At 44.0% G+C, this 20,539-nt stretch overlaps 1 protein-coding gene across 1 annotated transcript in view; it reads right to left on the reverse strand.

Moving 5' to 3' along the window:
• The window catches only part of ADAMTS17 (ADAM metallopeptidase with thrombospondin type 1 motif 17), a 251,846-nt gene that overhangs the window by 126,646 nt on the left and 104,661 nt on the right, over nucleotides 1-20,539 (reverse strand). Inside the window, exons 9-10 of the mRNA XM_077828766.1 lie at nucleotides 7,729-7,869; nucleotides 5,660-5,810 (exon numbers count right to left, since the gene is read on the reverse strand). Coding sequence (XP_077684892.1) covers nucleotides 5,660-5,810; nucleotides 7,729-7,869 — 292 coding nt within the window. The remainder of the gene's footprint in view (nucleotides 1-5,659; nucleotides 5,811-7,728; nucleotides 7,870-20,539) is intronic.

Below are 20,539 nucleotides of genomic sequence, written 5' to 3' on the forward strand. Positions count from 1 at the left end.
ATTTGCATACCTATGTTTCCCAACAAGCCTTTGATTATGAAAGCTGAAAGGATTTTTAAGATCCAACTTACTGACGCTATTTGTGCTCTTCCTTTACTTTTTTTTTCCATTTTGGACAGCTTGACAATGGAAACAGGCTAGTCAGTTTCATTTTTGCTTACAGTCATTTTCATTCTTCGGTTCTCAGTGCTGCAATGTTTTGACTGTGGATGCTACAGAGGAAGTTTATTTGTTTAAAAGCAACTGCAATTTAAGGAAAATGATGGCACCATTCCTACTGGTCTCAGATATTCTAAAAGCTTGTTTACTCAAAATCTCAGATCTGGGCTACATTTGAGTTAACAGCATCCCTTGTTAAGCAGAAAATCTCTTTGTAGCAATGTTAATCTCTACATGCCATTTTAGTCTAAGCATAGTTCTGACTCAAAACAATACTGAAAGATAATGGTTATGTAAAAACCCGCAAAAATGCGTTAATAATAAATAAGCCAAAAGGCATACAAAACGGAAAGCCAAACACTGGATACAAGAGATACAAATCACATTTTTTCCATAAATATAATGTCAGCCCCAAAGCCTCTGTTAGTAGGCATGCCAGCTTGAAAAATAAACCCAGCGCTCATGATTAAACACACAAGCGTATTTTCACATGAGTTTGTGAACAATGTGTTCCTGTGTGTTTCTGGTGCAGAAACTTTATCTCAGCTGTGAGAGATGTAGCCATGAAGGCTTCGTGCCTTCCATTTTGTGGACAGCATAATAAAGAAAAACGCCCAAGGCCTATTCACCATTTAAGTCCTATATTGACAATTTATGTGGGATTTGAGTAGCACCTATGCTTTTTGCTGGTCTTCTGCACAGGGCCTTCTACCCATGATACTAGACTTACAAGCCTGGTAGCGGATCTGGGAAATGGCAGTCAGTCAGGGCAGACTGTCAAATGCCTTGCAAAACCTGGATGTAAGTGTCCAGAACACAATATTGCAAGGCACCAATGCCTGGATGGATGATACAATGACTTTTAAAAGGAGGACTCCTATTTACCTCCTATTGCACATCATGCTGTCTGTATCTCATGGATTTTCAGGGCAACAGTGTCATCCCCACAGGCCCACCTTTCAAACACTCACTCAATCATAATGACAGGTTTCAGAGGAGCAGCCGTGTTAGTCTGTATTCGCAAAAAGAAAAGGTGGACTTGTGGCACCTTAGAGACTAACCAATTTATTTGAGCATAAACTTTCGTGAGCTACAGCTCACTTCATCGGATGCAACGCTTATGCTCAAAAAAAAAAAAAAAAGCTTATGCTCAAATAAATTGGTTAGTCTCTAAGGTGCCACAAGTCCTCCTTTTCTTCTCACTCAATCAGTTCGGTGTTTGGTAATATGACAGTAGCTTTATTCCTATAAAACAAGCATTACCACGCCAGACTCTAGATGGGCCACATGTCCTTCCATCAAACAGCACTATGCTATAAACAAGGGTTTGATTCTGATCTCACACTAGTTTTACAGCAGTGTAATTCCATTAACTTCAACTGAGTTGCTTCTGATTTACACCAATGTAAGTGAAATGAGAATCAGTCCCGGGGACATGACAAATTCCTGAACCAGATTTGATATATGTCAGAACCCAGCCTTGCTGGGGCTAATTAGGGATTATTCTGTTATTACCTCCTGAAAACATATGGGGTGAAATCCTGGCCCTGTTGAAGTCAACAGCAAAGCTCCCATTGACTTCTGTAGAGTTAGGATTTCACCCTGCGACCCTGGACAAATCTATCACCCGATTCTGTGCAGTGTATACCCTGACGATGTTCAGAGTTTTCAGAAAGAAGAGTTAATGGAGAGCACCAGGTAAACAGACGTCCCCAGAACTCTCCCGGCATTTGCAAATGGATTGGAAGTATGTAACCCAGACATAGCCATGAAGGGTACGTCTACACGGGGAAAGCAAGAGCTGCAGCAGTGAGTCTCAGAGTTCAAATCAGCTGACTCAGGCTTGCGGTGCGGGCTCAAAATAGTAGTGTAGACGTTTGGTCACAGGCTATAACCCAGGCTCTGAAACCCAGAGAGAGGGGAGTCTCTTGGGCCCAGGCTGTGGCTTAAGCGGGAACATCTGCTCTGCTATTTTTAGCTCAGCTGCGCAAGCCGAAGTCAGTTGACCCAGGCTCTGAGACATGCTGCCATGTGTCTATTTCTGCTGTGTGGACATACCCAAAGTGGCTACCTCACGATCCTTCATTTTTGTGCTGTGATTTCTTAGGAGAGCTCAGAACAGTTCATGGTGGTTTGGCAAACATTCTTATTTCTAGAGACTGCCAGTTTGCACGCCAGAATCCTTCATTAGAACAACAAATTAAGACTGAGATTATCAAGTGTGCCTAAGGGAGACAGGTGCCCAACTTCTCTGAAAATCTTCACCCAAGCCTTTAACACACATGGTTACCAAAGAAAAATCTTAAAAATTCAAACTGATGCCATGCTGACTGCCAAAGTCTGCAGACAGCAGAAACAACAGCTATTAAAGAATGGTGAGCAGCTACATTTTATTTTAATGGGCCATTGAGTCTGAAGGCTAATGATGGCAGCACAGGACTGTAAGCTTAGTTCACTGTTTCACTGCTGAACAAAGCGCACATGAAGGAACAGGACAATTGCAGCAGGAAGATCTATTTTGAGTAGAGTTTCATTTTGGCCTCCCTGGTCAGTGCAGCTTGGGTTGGTGGCAGGGCTTGGGAGTCACATTACTTCTGCTGCCCCAGTACGATAGAGTTTGGAAGGCATTTTGGGGGGGGGGAAGGGAAGGGGGACAAATCAAGGCGATACAGGTGGGGTGGAATGTTCTATGGCTCTATCTAGCTATTGTTGAGACTTCTGTTGTTACTCTTTACTATAATACCGGAATGACTCTCATGCACAAAGCTTTATCAAACAGGAAGATTTTGCAGCCTTTCCTCAAGATGGTTAGATTCTGGATTCATCTATTGTCCTCTGGAAATTTACCCGAGCATCAGGCATTTTTGAATGTAGGTCCTCTAGTTTGCCCAGCATAATTATGGAGCTCAGCTATCTCTTTCTGAAATGTCATAATACAGCTCTCTTTATTAAACAGGAATGGAGACAGAAGACACGTGTAGTCATAAAAAGATTGAGCAGGCTAATTTCCTGAAGTTTGTTTCCTTTTTGTAACAAATATTTACCGTCATATGTTTATTACCTTGTACATTTGGATTTTTTAATAATACTTTATTGAATTAAAAATACCACATTACTATTGGCTAGAAGAGGAGACAGCTATGTTTGCCAATAATTTCTATAACTAATGCCAACGACTGGTGCCAATTTTTTTTGGTTCATATTTCCGCAGACAGCTTAGAGACGTACAGTACAAGCATTCTGTTGATGAGGCACGAGAAATACGAAGGTGAAGGCAACAAAACCTTCCAGGATTTAAAAATGAAAGCTGACCATTTCCTATAATGAACTTTGTTTCACTGCAGGCAAACACCAACTCACAGCAGCTGAACAGCATGCAAATATGACCATGGTTTAATGAGGTGTAAAGTTAATGGCACATATTTTCACAGAACGTCAACACTGAACTCTGAAGCACTCCCATCCTACATTCGTGATCAGAAATACATACATATACATAATTAAGCAGGGTCCTTTATTCAGCCAAAGCTTGTATAAGCTTCTCAGCAGAAATTATTCTACTCTAAAGTCCTTCCAAATATGTATTAAGGTTTCTTTTCTTCTTTTCTAAAGATTTCAAACACTAAGACTAGTAAAGATCCCAAAGGACCAACACACCTGCTAACTGTGCCTAACAGAGAATACTGCCGACTGGTTTGGTACACTGACAAACATACTCTGAATGAAAAGGAGTACTTGTGGCACCTTAGAGACTAACCAATTTATTTGAGCATGAGCTTTCGTGAGCTACAGCTCACTTCATCAGATGCATACCGTGGAAACTGCAGCAGACTTTATATATACACAGAGAATATGAAACAATACCTCCTCCCACCCCACTGTCCTGCTGGTAATAGCTTATCTAAAGTAATCATCAGGTTAGGCCATTTCCAGCACAAATCCAGGTTTTCTCACCCTCCACCCCATACTCCTCCATACTCTGAATGAGGAGTTTCAAGAACACTGTATTTCTGGATATGCTATTTCAGCATAAGAAATGCAGACTACTTAGCAGTAAAATGGTACTTCCTAGTGGGGGTGAAACCTCCAGGAATGACAGTTCTTTTCTGCAACAATGCACTTAGCAAATATCTACCAAAAGCTGGGTAAGCAGCATAGTATTTGTTCATTTGGTGGTACCTGAATCTTCCTGGGGTACTCTTTAAGGATACACATTTCGAAAGCTTGCTTCCAGTCCAGTAGTCCGGATGGCCTGCATTTCCCTGGCTGATCCAAAAAACACAACCTACCCAGATTTGTTTCTCATTGTTTTCATGTTCTGTGTTACTTAGTTGCCAGATCCAAAGTAAACAAAACAGCAAATGTGAAACTCTGAGTTCTTTCCCAGCACTTGCATGTGTTCGACAGCTTTATTCATTTGGAAACTTTAGTTATAATTGATTATTATTTTCTTTTTTATAATATGATTAAAGTGCCAGAAATTTTTAGAGGTGGAGGGGACAGGACAGGGGAGGGAGAGGGTGAAATGATTTACCAAAAGAAACATTTTTTTTAAATATTGCCTAGTTATAAGAAGGTAAAGCATGAGTCACTCTTGCCATTTAAACTAGGACTTTGTAGAACATAATGTAGGGTAAAATGCCACCAAATGGTTCGGATGATAAAATAATCTATTTGATAACAATGCTTAACACTTTCCATCTGTAGCTATCCTAGCTCATAGCCATATATGTGCAATCATAATCCTAGAATAGGGGAAGGAAGGGTGCAGCTAGGTTAAGTGTCTTGCTCATGATGATACAGAGAGTTAGTGGCAGAGCTGAGAACAGAACTCAGGAATCCTGACTCCCAGTCCCATCTGCTAGCTACTGGGTCACACAGCCTCCCCAGCAGATACAGCACAAGAACAGAGCTCCTCCTGGTTGGTCAGTTGGTTCATACATGAATATTGCTTCACATTACAGTCAGAGGTAGCTCCTACCAGCGGCCCTTAAATAGTTTGGAGTCAGGGTTCAAACCCAGAAGTCCCAATGTTAATCCAAATGATCTAAACCTCTCTAGTCTGCAGAGCTGAGAAGTCTTGTGGGAAGAGGCTCACTTGTGAGACTTCTGCTACATCCCAATTCCAGATGGGCCGGAAATATAATGAGAACAGCCTCTTGCTCAGTATTTTGGCACTCTGACTTCCGTGGGAGTTTTGCTCAAATGAAAACTGAATACAAACTCAATAAGGACCTCAGGACTTGGATCTAGCATTTTAGCTTTATCAGCATGGGTGGGTTTTTCAAAAGTGCTCAGCGTTGGCCTAACTCTGTTCTTTCACCTGGGTCAATGGGAGTTTTACTGTGGATTTCAACCAGAGCAGGTTAGGCTGATGCTGAGCACTGTTGAAAATCCCACTGTGTATTTCAGTTGGAGGTACGGAATCTTTTTATTCTCAATTGACAGCTTTGCTTCCATTACCCACCCTCATGCCCTTGGGACCCAGGAGAAGCCTTACCTCCATATTCTTACAGAAAGTGGCATTGGTCCCGAATAGGATCTGGCACTGTTCATCGGCGCTGTAGTGCATCCCTGGCAGCTTGTGAGGAAGCCGCACGGCATACTGGCTTCGGGGGTCTGTTACCAGCAAACAGGTGCTCACCTTGGACCTAAAGAGTACAAGAATTACACACACCTTTAAGGAGAGGAACTTTGGAACTGGACTGCTAGATCACTTGCCCAGAGACAGTGGCTCCTTCCCTTTCACTTGAGGTTATGGTGCCTTTGTCTAAAGGACTGGTATTTTTAATTGCTTATTTTTGAGAGACTTCCACCCGGGAATATCCTTTTTTAAGCAAAGATTCTGACCAGCAGGTATTTCTGGTCAGGTTGCTATTATGGGCAGGTGAAGACTGGAGATGCATGAGGTGAGGTATTGCAGTGCTATTTCTAGAGGCATTACTCAATATGGAGAGTGAATAGTGGGACAGACACAAGACCTGAGAAATATAAGGTGTTCAAATGACTATAAGGAAATGTTGTGTGCAGTTGTGTTGTAACCACGTTGGTCCCAGGATTGTCTCTTTAATATACTGTAAAATGCCAGGCAGGCAGACCTCTGTGATGGTGAGCGTTAAGTAGGTTTTCTGGAGAATGTCCTGGGAGTGGTTATTGCAAATTCCATAATACCGGTTATGCAAAAAACAAACCTTTTGAAGTTTGCCCTGAGGAGAGGGCCACTGACTGGTGATTACCTGTTACAGGAGGCCACAGATCAAAGGCCCAGACTGTATAAAGAAATGGCTGGACTGTCCCAGACTTGTTATGGTTCTTGATCTGAAATCTGATATCAACTGGTAACCCAGCGCAAACCCAGCTAAGGGCTTTGAAAGACAGCCAGCCCCCAGAGCCCTATGTTGGAGATAGGGGTGACCTCTGGTAAGCTTTTAGCATGTGTGTAGGTTCGTTTATTGTTTTTGTAGATTCTCTCTCTAATACACTTTGCTTTGGTTGGTAACTGATGTACACTGTTGTAGCCTGTGGAGAAAGGTTAACCACAGATTCTGGACCCTGGTCAGAGCTGCTAGGGAAACCAGTGAGGTGCAGAGGGACTGCAAGCCTAAACCCCTGTTTGGAGGGAGAGAGATGCAGATCTTCGCTCAAGAGAGGTGACGCCTTAGAGGCTGAAACCTTCCGTGGGTGCCCTTGTGGAAAGGCAGGGGTGAGTGTCAAAGGTGCAGTTAACCCTGAAACTGTGACCAATAGCATCTTGGAAGGTTTTTTAAAAGTAATGGAAGGGACGAAAGATACTGGACTGTGTATACAAGGGTCACGACCAAGTAGTTTAGGGACTAACAGGATAACAGACTCAGAGTTCAGAATCAGGCCCTTGTTTTTTATCTTGACAGTGTCCCTTTAACATAACATTACTGGAGTTCCTATTCTCTGGATAGACTATTTAACCTCTTTTTCCCTCTCCCTCTGATCACTGCTAAAACTCATTGCTCGCTATGGAGGCTGCATCTCTGATAGTCAAGTGGATCCAGCACAATCTGTGTTTGTTCCGGTGAACGATTATCTACAAACTAGTAATCAGCTTGCCTTAAATTCTTTCTGAATTGCTAAAGAGGATAAACTAAAAACCCTGGATGCTGCAGAAAAGGCATTCACAGTGAATGACACAGAATTAACTCCCTGGGAAATGAGTTCTCTCTGGCTTCCGTAAAATGAATTGTTCTATCAGGGCAGGCTGGCAGAACCTGTCAAATGGGGAGGTGGTTTTTTTTTTTTTTAAAGGGCACTTCCTCCTGTACAACCAGACAGAGTCCTGTCATCGCAGGATTCATTCCTAAAGTGGAAGTGAACAGGGATTCTTTTCAAGAAGCTATCAGAGTGCTGAAATTTGGGAAGAAACAGTTTTCTGTGTCTCTGCACGCTCCAGGGACAAGGTTACTAACAAAGGAGACAGATTCAACCTTCCATATAGTGATTGTACACCACCCTCCCCGACATTGCTTTGTGTTTGAATTTCAAATACGATCCTGGTTCTTTGAGATACATGGCTTTCACTGTTCATCATGTTCTTACTTTAGGAAGTTTTCAAGGTCGTCACGGCTGCAGGAAGACCAAGAAAGGTCACTGGGGTTCCTGCCCTTCACCCATTCTCCAGACATTATGTGAGATCTTCCTGCGCAGGACAAATGGTCATCGTCATGGCTCATCCCCATGCTGTTCGGTTAAAAAAAACAAACAACAACCACCACATAGATAAAGCCATACTGCGGGTTTGTCATTTCCCACTGAATCTGATAATGACACTCTGATTATCTTATGGGGAACATAGTGGAAAGTAGAACTGACCAAATAATGCACAATTAATAATTTATCCAACAAATTTACCTTCGATGTCATAAGCAAATCACAAATTCCTTGAATTTACCTATTTTAGCTGCAAATTTTTTTAAAAATTGTTTTGCTCCATGGATTGATGGCAAACACTTCACTATGGGGTCTGATAGAAATATTCTAAATTCCACCAGTGATTTTTAGTGGAGAGATACCTCGGAGAAATTATATGGAACTGCTTCTGTTCCCTGATTAGATGAACCCATAAGTACATCTGGATGAATTCTTACGCACACGGATGCAAAAAGTGGTTTCTGTGAATGGTCATGCAACCTGAAATGTGCTTCCCCGTAAAACTCAGTCATTCAAGGGTTCATGGAAAGCAAACGCTCAAAAAGGATGTAGCCTGGCTGAAGCACAGAATATCAAAAGGAATATTTGTGGAAAACTTTGCATTACTTGCTCAGAACTAGTGAATGAGGTTAACTAAAACCATGTTGAGTAAGGTCAACGAATACTGAAGTACAATTATTACTAAACATGGAACCAAGTTCTGCTCTTGTGCCAGTGTAAATCTGAAGTAACTCCACTGATATAAAAGGGGTTACTCCAAATTTACAGTATTATTAAATATCTCTATTTCAGCAGTCCCTGGACGTCCCACCCAGAATCAGGGCGTCACTTTGCTAAGTGCTGTACAAACGCATACAAAGACACAAACCCTGCCCCAACCGAATGTAAATGTGAGCATCATTTGGCCCATGGTAGTTCATCTAAACAAACAGTGCACATTTACACATATTTACACACACAACTGAAAAATTAAAATATCGTTCACCTGAGGATCTCAAAAGAGCTTCACAAAAACTTTTCCCCCGTCATGCACCTGTGAGGCCATGTATTATTAACAGTGTTGCTTGAGTTTTTCCTCTTGTAAAAAAGAGAGGATAAGTGACTAGTTCAAGTTCACACAATGAGTCAGTGGCAGAACCATGCACAGACACCAGAAATCCCGATTTCCAATCCCATGCTCAGACTACTAGACCATTTAACCACTCAATGTATGAGAGAAAACAAGTTCCAGCCTGTTTTAATAAGATTTGATAAGTAACATTTTAAAATCTCAATGTCCTCCCTTTGGTTCCTAAACCCATCTTAAAATGGGATAGGAATTGGATAACGGATTTTCGCAAATGGTGCCCCACGTGATGTCAAGTGTCACTCTGCTGGCAAAGTGGCAGTCATCAGCATTAGGTTCAGAATTGCCAACTGCAAGTTCATAATTGAAATCTCAGATGATTATCAGTTTATTCCTTAGGAGAAGAGCATCTTACTATATAAGCTTCCGGCTTGCTGGACACAGCAAGATGGCCTTTATTTCCTATCATGATGTTGGACTCCCAATATGCAACATTACTCTATAAATCAGAGTTGCCTATTGGTTTTTATATTCAGTTCTCATTCCCCTGCTTTTGCTTCTTTGCAGTTTTGGGATTCAAATATTCAAAACCTAAATGCGGCATAAATTTCCAGTTCTGATGAACCGAAACCAGCTTCAGCAGCTTGATAATTATGGCTTAGATTAAACCACCATTTATGCTATTTTTAGCTTAAAGTGAAAATTACATGGCTGAGTCTATTATTTTAGGTTTATCTCCAGGGATGTTATTATTTCTAACAATCTTACACTTAGCATAATTTTTAGAATCAGAAGCTCATGGTTATGCATGTTTTTTAACCTTTGTGGGTTTTGAACACAGGAAAAATGTTAACGTCAAGCATATTCTGTTTGACATGCACCAATAATTTAACAATCTAGCAGCAATTCTAACTTCAGAAACAGGGGGTGAAATCCGTGCCCTCCTGAACTCAATGGGAGTTTTGCGACTGACTTCAATGGTGGCCAGGATTTCACCCAAGATGGTTTATCAATGTTACTTTTATAAAATAAATAAATAAAAATGCATCTTAACACCAACTATGAGAGCAGAGCCAGCCGTATTCTTCTACTGAAACTTGTCCCCTACAAAACTTGCAGTCTTGGGAAATGAAAAAGGAAGATTTAAATGTGATAAAAGAAAAGCAGGTAAAAAGCATAGGTAAGTTGACTTTAGCCCTTCAGAGACATGGCGATCTTCTGCAATATTGACTTAGAAAAGTAAGCCAAGTTTTCTGAATGTTTGCCTTCATTCTTTGGCCCATCTGGGTCACAAAAGTCAATAGATTCCCAGTAGATTTTCACAGAACAAGAATCTTCTTCTTTCATATGGCTGGTGTACAGCAGCAACTGTAATTTCACCTCAAGCTGGCAGAGCCAGATGGCTACCTCACGAGTAGCAGAATTTATTGCAGTGATGCCTCCTTCATATTTATAAATTGCGCAGTGGGAGGGGATATGTTTGATGGTCTGTCGTGAGGAGCCGCACTCACACGCCAGGGAGTCCTTGATTTCCCATTTGTACGTTAGATGTCTGCATCTATCACGGTTGGTTCGGATTCGGTTCAGAGTTGACCAAGGTGACCATGGAAGGTCAAACCCAGGAACCTTCTGTGTAGGATCCAGCACAAGGCACCTATTTTTTAAGTCTAGTTTAGCCCAATCTGCTTTCCAAGCCTCCTCCTAATCAGAGCCTGATTGCATGAGGCTAAGCGAAAGTTCCCAGAAAGGCTTGTGGGACTCAAGATGTTGCAGGGAGGTTTGTCAAGGTCTTGGTGGATAGGAAGACATGTTTCCCTGGATTCACCAAGCTTCGCGGAATGTCGCAGCAGTTCGGCATATTAGCAGAGGAGCGATGTTAGACAGAACCGGTTGCCATGGTGCTGGAGTTGACTTAAGGGTTCCTGTGATGCACCACATCACTGTATTCAGCTGGGTATCCACAAGGCATGTGTGGCTGCATCTGCTCCATACCAGTGCACAATATTCAGCTACTGAATATACAAGTCCTATTGCAGATGTTCACAACACTGATGCTCATGCACCCCAGGCTGTACCTACTAGTTTCTGGATTAGGTTGGCTTTCATTTTTATCCTTGCAGCTACCTTCTCAAGATGATCATGGAAGGTGAGGGTGACCCCTTAGTATAGGATTGTGGTTATAATGTGACTGAATCCCAAACCTGTCCTCAGCAAAGCCCATAGACCATAAGTTACAGTCACTTCTGACCCCTTTACTCAGACTGAGTAGTATCTCAGCCCTTCAGAAAAACCTGTGGATTTTGGTTTGTAATGTACTATGCAACGGGCATTGGGGTGGTGGAATCTGGCCTTTCTTATTCCCCCTTTCAGAGGGTTTGGCATAGGCAAGAAGTCAAAAACAGGAACATATCATAAAAACCTCAACCTAAGCTTGGCCGTGCGTAAAGTTTCCCTCCAGGGACTCAGAGTACCCTGGTTCACTCCAGTCCAAAAGAGACAGTCTCTCATCCTTTATATCATGCTCAGAGATGTGGGGGGAATGCATGCCAGCCTGACTCAGAAGTAATCACCCTGACTCTTTGCGCAGGCTTCTAACGCCTGAGCCTAGCATGACTCCACGTAAGAGTCCTGCTGCGGACCTACACAGGCACAAATCATCTTCTCAAAGTCATGCATCAAAAATCAGGTGTACTGGGGTATGGTGCTGATGATTAAGCTAGGTTTCACTGAGCACTGCTTTGAGGGTGCGTTACCTGTACATTGTAGAGCTTGCTTAGTGGGAATCCGAACATACATTACTCCATTATCATTAAATGCTCATTAGGAGCAAAATTTATTAATTTAAACATTGTGGCCCTAAACCTCTATCTACTCTCCAGTTCCTTGGATTGTCTAAAACAGTGTTCTCAACCTGTGGTCCGTGGACCCCTGGGGCTGCGCAGACTATGTCTAACAGGTCCACAAAAAACTTAGCGTGAAAACTGACTGAACAGAATTCAACTATATGTACAGACAATAGATTTCCAAAGGGGTCTGCACCTCCATTCACATTTTGTTAGGAGATCGCAAATGAAAAAAGATTGAGAACCTTTGGTCTAAAACACACTGATCCATGTACTGCTTATCTGAGATTAAAATCTGGCCCTTTCTGAGTTCCATTCACCTGGGTAAAGTCTAAATCGCCACAAAGGCCAAAGGTCTATCATCGCTAGCTTATTGGAAAGGAATCACTGAGTTTTGGCCACAGGTAACTCTGCACAGATTAGGTGTGTGTGCTCACCACATGCACTGGTGCCAGAAATTTTCCCCTTAGCAGTATCCTTAGGGGACCAGCTCTGGCGCCCGCTGGAGTGGCGCCCACATGGCGCGGTATAAGGGGTGCTGCCGGCTCCCCCCACCCTCAGTTCCTTCTTGCCAGAAACTCCAACAGGGGGGAAGAAGGGTGGGTTATGGAATGGACACGAGCAACACATCTCAAAGAACACCAGTTACAGAAAAGGTAACTGTCTTTTCTTCTTCCAGTGCTTGCTCATGTCCATTCCATATTAGGCGACTCCAAAGGAGTACCCTGGAGGCGGGTAGGAGTTCACGGACGTGTAGATTGCAACACAGCGCTGCTGAACCCAGCAGCTTCCCTGGCCTCCTGAGTGATGGCATAATGAGCGGTAAACGTGTGAACAGAGGACCCCTTTGCAGCTGTACAGATGTCCTGGACAGGGATGTGCGCCAGGAAGGCCACCTGAGCTCTCGTCGAGTAGGCTCTGACAATTGGCGGCAGCAGAACCCCTGCCAGGTCGTAACAGGTCCCTATATACGAGGTGATCCAATTGGAAATCCTCTGTGAGGACACCAGAAGGCCCTTCATCCTGTCTGATGTAGCAAAGAAGAGCTGAGTTGATCTGTGGAAAGGCTTGGTACGTTCTAAGTAAAAAGCCAAGGCCCTTCAGATGTCCAGCATGTGAAGACACATCTCTTCACTGGTCTTGTGCAGTTTGGGACAGAACACGGGGAGGAAGATGTCCTGGTTCATATGGAAGGTGGATACCATCTTTGGCGGGAAGACCAGGTGGGGCCGCAGCTGAACTTTGTCTTCGTAGAAGACCGTGTATAGCAGTTCTGGGGTCAAGGCTTTAATTTCAGAGACGCATCTTGCCAACATCACCACCGCCAGGAACGCGACCTTCCATGACAGGTGGGAAAAGGAGCAGGAACCCAGCGGCTCAAAGGGTGGGCTGGTGAGCCTAGAGAGGACCCATACCTGTGGGAAGAGTCCCTCGAGCCCTCTCAAGAATCTGATGTCATATCATGGGAAAACACTCTCTGTCCTTGGATCGGCAGGTGAAAAGCAAAGATGGCCACGAGATGCACTCTAATGGAAGAGTGTGCCAGGCCCTGGTTCCTCAAATGGAGCAGGTAGTCCAGGACAGCCTGCATGGAAGAACACGAGGGATAGATGTCACACTTGGATGCCCAGTGGGAAAACCTCGTCCACTTGGCCAGGTAAGTCAGTCTGGTTGAAGGCTTCCTACTTCCCAGGAAGACCCATTGGACTCCTTCCAAACAAGTCCACTTCTCCGGGTTCAGCCACATAGCATCCACACCGAGAGGTGGAGGAACTTGAGATTGGGGTATCGGAGCCGACTGTGCTCCTGTTACAGCAGGTCTTGTCGGTTGGGCAGGGGCCAGGGAGGGCCCGCTATCAAGCTCATAAGCGTGCCAAACCAATGCTAGCGAGGCCATGCTGGGACAATCACGACAAGCTGCGCTTGGTCTCTCTTGATCTTTGCCAGGACCCTGCTGAGTGGAAGCCTGATGTACGTGTTCCCTCCGATATCTGACTACTACAGGAGAAAGGCATCAGAGAGGAGCCTTTGCTCAGACCCTGTCGAGAACAAAACCGATGGCATTTCCTGTTCTGTCTGGTGACGATCAGGTCCACTTGGGGGAGTTCGCAACCTTTAAAGATCATGCAGACTACCTCTGGGTGGAGAGACCACTCGTGGTGAGAGGAAAAGTCCCTGCTGAGCTGGTCTGCCAGCATATTCTTCATGCCGGGAAGGTGACAAGCTTCTAGGTGGATTTCGTGGCTGATGCAGAAGTCCCACAGACGGAGCGCCTCCTAACAGAGCCGATAAGCGTGCTCCCCGTGCCTGTTACTGCAGAACATTGAGGCTGTGTTGTCTGTCAGGACTTGTAATACCTTCCCCGACAGGTGGGACAGGAAGACTCCACACACCAGCCGGACTGCTCGGAGCTCTTTGACATTTATGTGCAACTTCGCCTCGTCTGGGAGCATTGGCAGGATGGCATGTTTGGAGCTCCTCATGTGGAGTGAGGCCAACAGTGGCTTGATGGTGAGGGAAGACCACGCAGAGGGGCAGGAACTGAATTTTCCATTTTGCAGAAAACAATGTGATTTTGAATTTTTTTTTCCATTCCAAAGCAGAACAAAAACAAAAAAAGTCAAAGCTTCCTGCAACATGAAATTCTGGAAAAAAAATTTCACATCAATAGAAACATTTCATTCTGATACCGACTCTTTAGAATTTCGTATTGTAGAATATAAATAAAAACAAAGTTGTTTTGAAATAGAAAATCAAAATATGCCATTCCAAAAAGATCAGAACAGAACATTATGGGAATGCTCCATTTAGAGTTGGGGATTTTTTAATTAAATTTCATTGAAATCGAAATGTTTCTAATGAAACATTTAGCTTTCAACAAACTGGCATTTTCCGACAGAAAAATGTTCCCTTGGGAAATGTCCAACCAGCTCAAAAAGATGGCAACGAACTCAAAGCTGAGGGATGTTAGACAGTAAGTGAATGAGGAGAGGTGGGGAAGGAAGCCCTTTCTCCTGCAAGGAGATTGCAGTGGGTCAGGAACATAAACCAACGTTTGTACATATTGCGGCACACAAGCGGGAGCAAGACGTGTTTAACTCTCACTTGTGCTGTGACAGTCATTACACTATAATGGCCAGGAACCTGCCTATGGCGGGGTCTGGAGGGAGCCGAGCAAACTGAAGACTCTAATGAGTAAAAATAAAGACTAAAATAGGACAATTTAGAGTGGCGTATACCATGCAACATGGCCGCAAAGAGAGAGAGGAATGCCTGTTTTGGCAGCGTATCAGAGAGATAAGAGTCCCTCTCTAATCTGTTCTCATGCAACTGTACCCAGGATATTGTGCAAAATCAAATCCAGGGCTCCATAGTGCCCAACCCTATAGGGAACTTTGGGGGGGTGGGGTGTGTGTGTGTGAGTGTGAGAGAGAGAGAGAGACCTTCCCCGCACTTGAGCCCGGGCCAAATGAGTCTGGGCCAAGCCTGGGTGAGAGCATGAACTGTTCCCTACTAGTGCCTCTGTAGGGGCCAGCAAGCTAGAAGGGGGTGGGGATAATCCCTGCCCACAACTGCACTGTGCAGAATGGCTGGGTGCCTTGAGAAGGGAGACGGCACGACTCTATAATAGGTGGCATACTTGGAAGCTCCCAGTGAGGGATTCTGATTGAGCTGGCCAGAATCCCTCCTGGGGCCTCCCACTGCACTGGGCTCGTCCTCAAACTCTCCAGTGTGGACCATCATTTCCAGGTGAAAATCTGGCCCCGAAATAGGAAAATATATGGTAGCATAAGCAATCCTTTAAACTGATATCCTGGGAGCCAATAGGCTGTTTCAGTCAAGGCAGACACGTTTGTTTACTAAAGCCTCTTTTCCCGACAACACTTTGCCTAAGCCAGGATGTGGTCAGCTTTTTGCTACAATGTGTGAAGAACTGGGTTTCACCTGAAGCCATTTAGCCAAGATATATTTTAGTTTTCTCATTAATTTTTATTTATTTATTCTTAGCATATGTTGCAAATGGGATCTTTTCTTTGACAAAAAACACAAGTAGCAGTTACTAATTAGGACATTCCTGTCTTTGGTTTTATTATTAAAGTATTTAAAAAAACCTGATTGCATTTGGGAAGTTTCTCTAAGGGAACTGTAAAGGCTAAAATTAATTAATTTCAGCTTCGGTTCTGCAGTGTATATGTCAAATCCCCACACAGAATGACTCAAAACCAAGATCGCTTTAAAGTTTGAGGTTTTTTGCACTTTTTTTTTAATTGACATGTTTATGGAAAAAACCTGGATTTTAAACAGCAACTGTTTAGCAAGTTCTAGGCATAAAGGGTTAGATCCTCAGGTGGGGTAAATCGATGGAGCTCCATTGAAGTCAGTAGCGCTATGGTGATTTACACCAGTGCGGGATCTGGCCTCAAGGCTCCAAAAGCAACTGCTTCTAACCTTTCAGTGCTGGTTTTCTAGGAGAATACAAGTCCACGACACCTTTGGAGCCTGTTTTAATTGGCACTGGGAAACTTTTCCCAGCAGTTACTCTACCTTACAATGACTCACTTGAGGAACGGATTAAATGACCTAAAGTACTAAGGCCTACCCCTCATGCTCACACACTATTTTCTGAAGTTCAAGCGTTCTCAAGTACATCAAAGGGAAGAGCTATTCCTGAACACGTAGTAAATATAATGCCATGCTGGTTCTTTTCACTAATGACTAGCTCCCTTTCTTTTTAATAGAAATAAATTGGGGGGGGAAAGAGGGGGAAGCGCTGTGTGTTCATAACTAATCAGCAGTACAAGTGCTGACTCAGTATTTTGCATTTCCTTTGTAAGCAACTAATCTTACCTGCCATTCAGACTTCACAGGGAATTAAAGAAGTTAATCGGTCCAATGAAATATTTTGCAGAGGGGGTTCTACTTTTAAATGAACAGAAACCTCTTTAAAACAGAGAATAAATGTGGTTTCAGTATGAAAAGGGACTATTAAAATGGCACCATATTACTCAACAGCTCTGCCCCTTGTGTGTACTCAGAGTCGCATCTAGCTAATTTATCACCAAAAGTAAACATTTGCTACACATTACTCTTGTTAGCATTGCAGAACCAGCATAGTTTTGTGAGACTGAGCTAGATTCAATTCCGGATCATGCATCAGCACACAGTTGCTTAACCAAGTTCTAAATACTGAGCGAAATTCGGCCTTCAGTTATACATGTCCTAGCTCTTGAGTTTGCTCAGAGTGCAGCACAATGGGGTGCTGATTCTGAACGGGGCCTCTAGGCACTCTATGACACCAATAATAAAATATTTAAAGACAATAGGGTTGCACCGGGTAGCAGAGTTTGGCCTACAGAATAATTATTGCTGGCAAGGATGCATGAGCCCAGAAAGAAGCAGCTTGACCTTTAGATCCCAGGTCTGGCAGTTATAAAAAATAACAGAGCAAATTTCACTGGGAATCACAAAACTTCAACTTGTCTATTACACAGTCATTTGCTCTGCAGAACCAAACGTTAAAAGTATCGGAACTAGGAATTAAAGACATGTAATTTTCCATCCTATTACAAAACCAACACCTCTCAAAAGTCTACACCTTATTCTATATACTACAGTCTATGGTGAAGCGTTGTACAAGTGGTCAGAGCAGGGGAGTGGGAGGCAGGACTCCAAAGTTCTATTCCTCACCTCTTCCACCAACTCATCATGTAACCACATTTCTCTACGTGTAATTAATTTGAGTTTGTTTTCCCTGTAGCAATACCAAACGAATGCTCTTGTTTTATTCAAGTTGCTCGTTGACATTCTGCTCTAGACAGTTAATAGAGCTCAACTGCACATCTTGTTTGTCCCTGGTACACTTTCCAAAGATTCCTGTTATTCTTTTAAAACCTGAGCAAAAACCCATGAAAGCCAGTGGAAAGGCTCCCACTGACTTCAATAGGCTTTGGATCAGACCCTAAAGTTCTTAAGAGCGTGCACACAAGTGCTCACCAGAACCACTCTGGCTCTCAATAGGTTTCCTATTAAAAGCATGGAATCTGAGACTTAAAATAATGCCGGGGGTCAGTGGAAGGAACTAACGTAAGTGATGGTTTACATGTTTTTGAACAGCTGTAACTTTGCAGTTGATAATAGGCTATTTGAGAACTCCCTATGATTATTTCCACTCATTCCTCTCTGACATGGCAAGGGTGGAGACATGGAGGAGAGGTGAAAGTTTGATAGAAATGTACTGCAGCAAGTACAAGTTTTTGAAAGGGGCTGGGGGCTAAGTGGGAAGCCGTGGCCAAGGGAAGAGTGGGACAAACACCAGAAACTTCCACACGCTGTCAGCTGCAAACAAGTGCCTCAACTAGCTGCTAGTCAGAGCTTCTTCATTTCATCTCCATGCAAACCAAACCCTTCCATTTGTAGGCAAGTAAATTAGGGTCAGCTAGATCTTGGTTAGGTTTCAAAATAAGCAACACTCAATTCTAGCCAGCTGTCTTCCTATTCATTTATTAAATCTCTGCCTTATACTCACTTAACTCTTTGCACTAAGGACATCAGCCTCAGATTTCTCCTTGGATAAAAAGGACAACGCAACAGGGCCCTAAGAGGTCCCCAAACTGCTAACAATGGAATCGGATTGTGATATGCTTCCCCTTTTGCTCCCACTGCTGGAGGCAGCTGCTGAGACCATGGTGGCAGCTCCTCTCAGCTCCAGGAACCAGCTGGGTCTGGGAAGTGCGGCAGACCCATCACCCAAGGGCTGAGGGCTCACCACCAGGGAAGGTCAGGTAAGAAGAGAGGGTGTGGTTGGGGTTCTGGGAGGGTTCGGCTCATGGGGTGGGGGAGGCAGGGGCTCCAGGAGCATCAGGCTGGTGTGGGGGAGCACCCAATGACCGTTGCCCCCGGTTGCAAAGCTGGCTCCGCCACCGATTCTCGACTGATCGGAAAGTGTATTTTGTCTCCCTACATTTATAAACACACGGGTTTTATCTTCAAGACCACAGTAGAGCGCCAAGAGCTGTGTGCAGTACTGCAAGTTGCACAAAGCTGAGGATCTCCAAGCCCTGCCTCCAGAAAGCCCCAAGACCCAGGTGGCCATAACCTCACAATGAGTACCTGATGTTAACCGCAGTCATCAGGTCATCTGATGAGATTTGTGGTGGGATCCTTGGTTGGACTATATTGCTGCAAATCAGTGATGCCCTGGGGACCTGAGATTTACCACCACACGCAACCACAGAACACACAGGGGGGGCTGTTGTGTATCTCCATGTCTATTTCAGTGTGTGAGTGGGGTAAGCGGGGAGCAGTGTCAGATGGAAAGCATCGGGAATGAAACCCTCTGCTTATCTATAGGAAGCGTACAACCTGAGCAATTGCAGTGCAAAGCTTCCCCCATGCTGGTTCTCAAAGTGGAGTGGTCATTACTAGGGTAAGAAAGGAGAGCCGTCTCCATGGCCCAGTCAATCCTTGGCCTCTCTCTTGCCCATAAAGGTGCCAGCTGTGGTGATGGGTTTTGTGATGTGCATGCCTGTTCACTGGGATCCGAGCCAGGATCACCACACTCAATTTAGGTTTCAGAGTAACAGCCGTGTTAGTCTGTATTCGCAAAAAGAAAAGGAGTACTTGTGGCACCTTAGAGACTAACGAATTTATTTGAGCATGAGCTTTCGTGAGCTACAGCTCACTTCATCAGATGCATACCGTGGAAACTGCAGCAGACTCTATATATACACAGAGAATATGAAACAATACCTCCTCCCACCCCACTGTCCTGCTGGTAATAGCTTATCTAAAAGCCATTTCCAGCACAAATCCAGGTTTTCTCACCCTCCACCCCCCCACACAAATTCACTCTCCTGCTGGTGATAGCCCATCCAAAGTGACAACTCTTTACACAATGTGCATGATAATGAAGTTAGGCCATTTCCTGCACAAATCCAGGTTCTCTCACTCCCTCACCCCCCTCCAAAAACCCACCCCCATACACACACAAACTCACTCTCCTGCTGGTAATAGCTCATCCAAACTGGCCACTCTCCAAGTTTAAATCCAAGTTAAACCAGAACATCGGGGGGGGGGGGGTAGGAAAAAACAAGAGGAAATAGGCTACCTTGCATAATGACTTAGCCACTCCCAGTCTCTATTTAAGCCTAAATTAATAGTATCCAATTTGCAAATGAATTCCAATTCAGCAGTTTCTCGCTGGAGTCTGGATTTGAAGTTTTTTTGTTTTAAGATAGCGACCTTCATGTCTGTGATTGCGTGACCAGAGAGATTGAAGTGTTCTCCGACTGGTTTATGAATGTTATAATTCTTGACATCTGATTTGTGTCCATTTATTCTTTTACGTAGAGACTGTCCAGTTTGACCAATGTACATGGCAGAGGGGCATTGCTGGCACATGATGGCATAAATCACATTGGTGGATGTGCAGGTGAACGAGCCTCTGATAGTGTGGCTGATGTTATTAGGCCCTGTGATGGTGTCCCCTGAATAGATATGTGGGCACAATTGGCAACGGGCTTTGTTGCAAGGATAAGTTCCTGGGTTAGTGGTTCTGTTGTGTGGTATGTGGTTGTTGGTGAGTATTTGCTTCAGGTTGCGGGGCTGTCTGTAGGCAAGGACTGGCCTGTCTCCCAAGATTTGTGAGAGTGTTGGGTCATCCTTTAGGATAGGTTGTAGATCCTTAATAATGCGTTGGAGGGGTTTTAGTTGGGGGCTGAAGGTGACGGCTAGTGGCGTTCTGTTATTTTCTTTGTTAGGCCTGTCCTGTAGTAGGTAACTTCTGGGAACT

The sequence above is a fragment of the Eretmochelys imbricata genome, chromosome 10 (assembly GCF_965152235.1).
Source record: "Eretmochelys imbricata isolate rEreImb1 chromosome 10, rEreImb1.hap1, whole genome shotgun sequence".
In the NCBI taxonomy this organism is placed as follows: domain Eukaryota; kingdom Metazoa; phylum Chordata; order Testudines; family Cheloniidae; genus Eretmochelys; species Eretmochelys imbricata.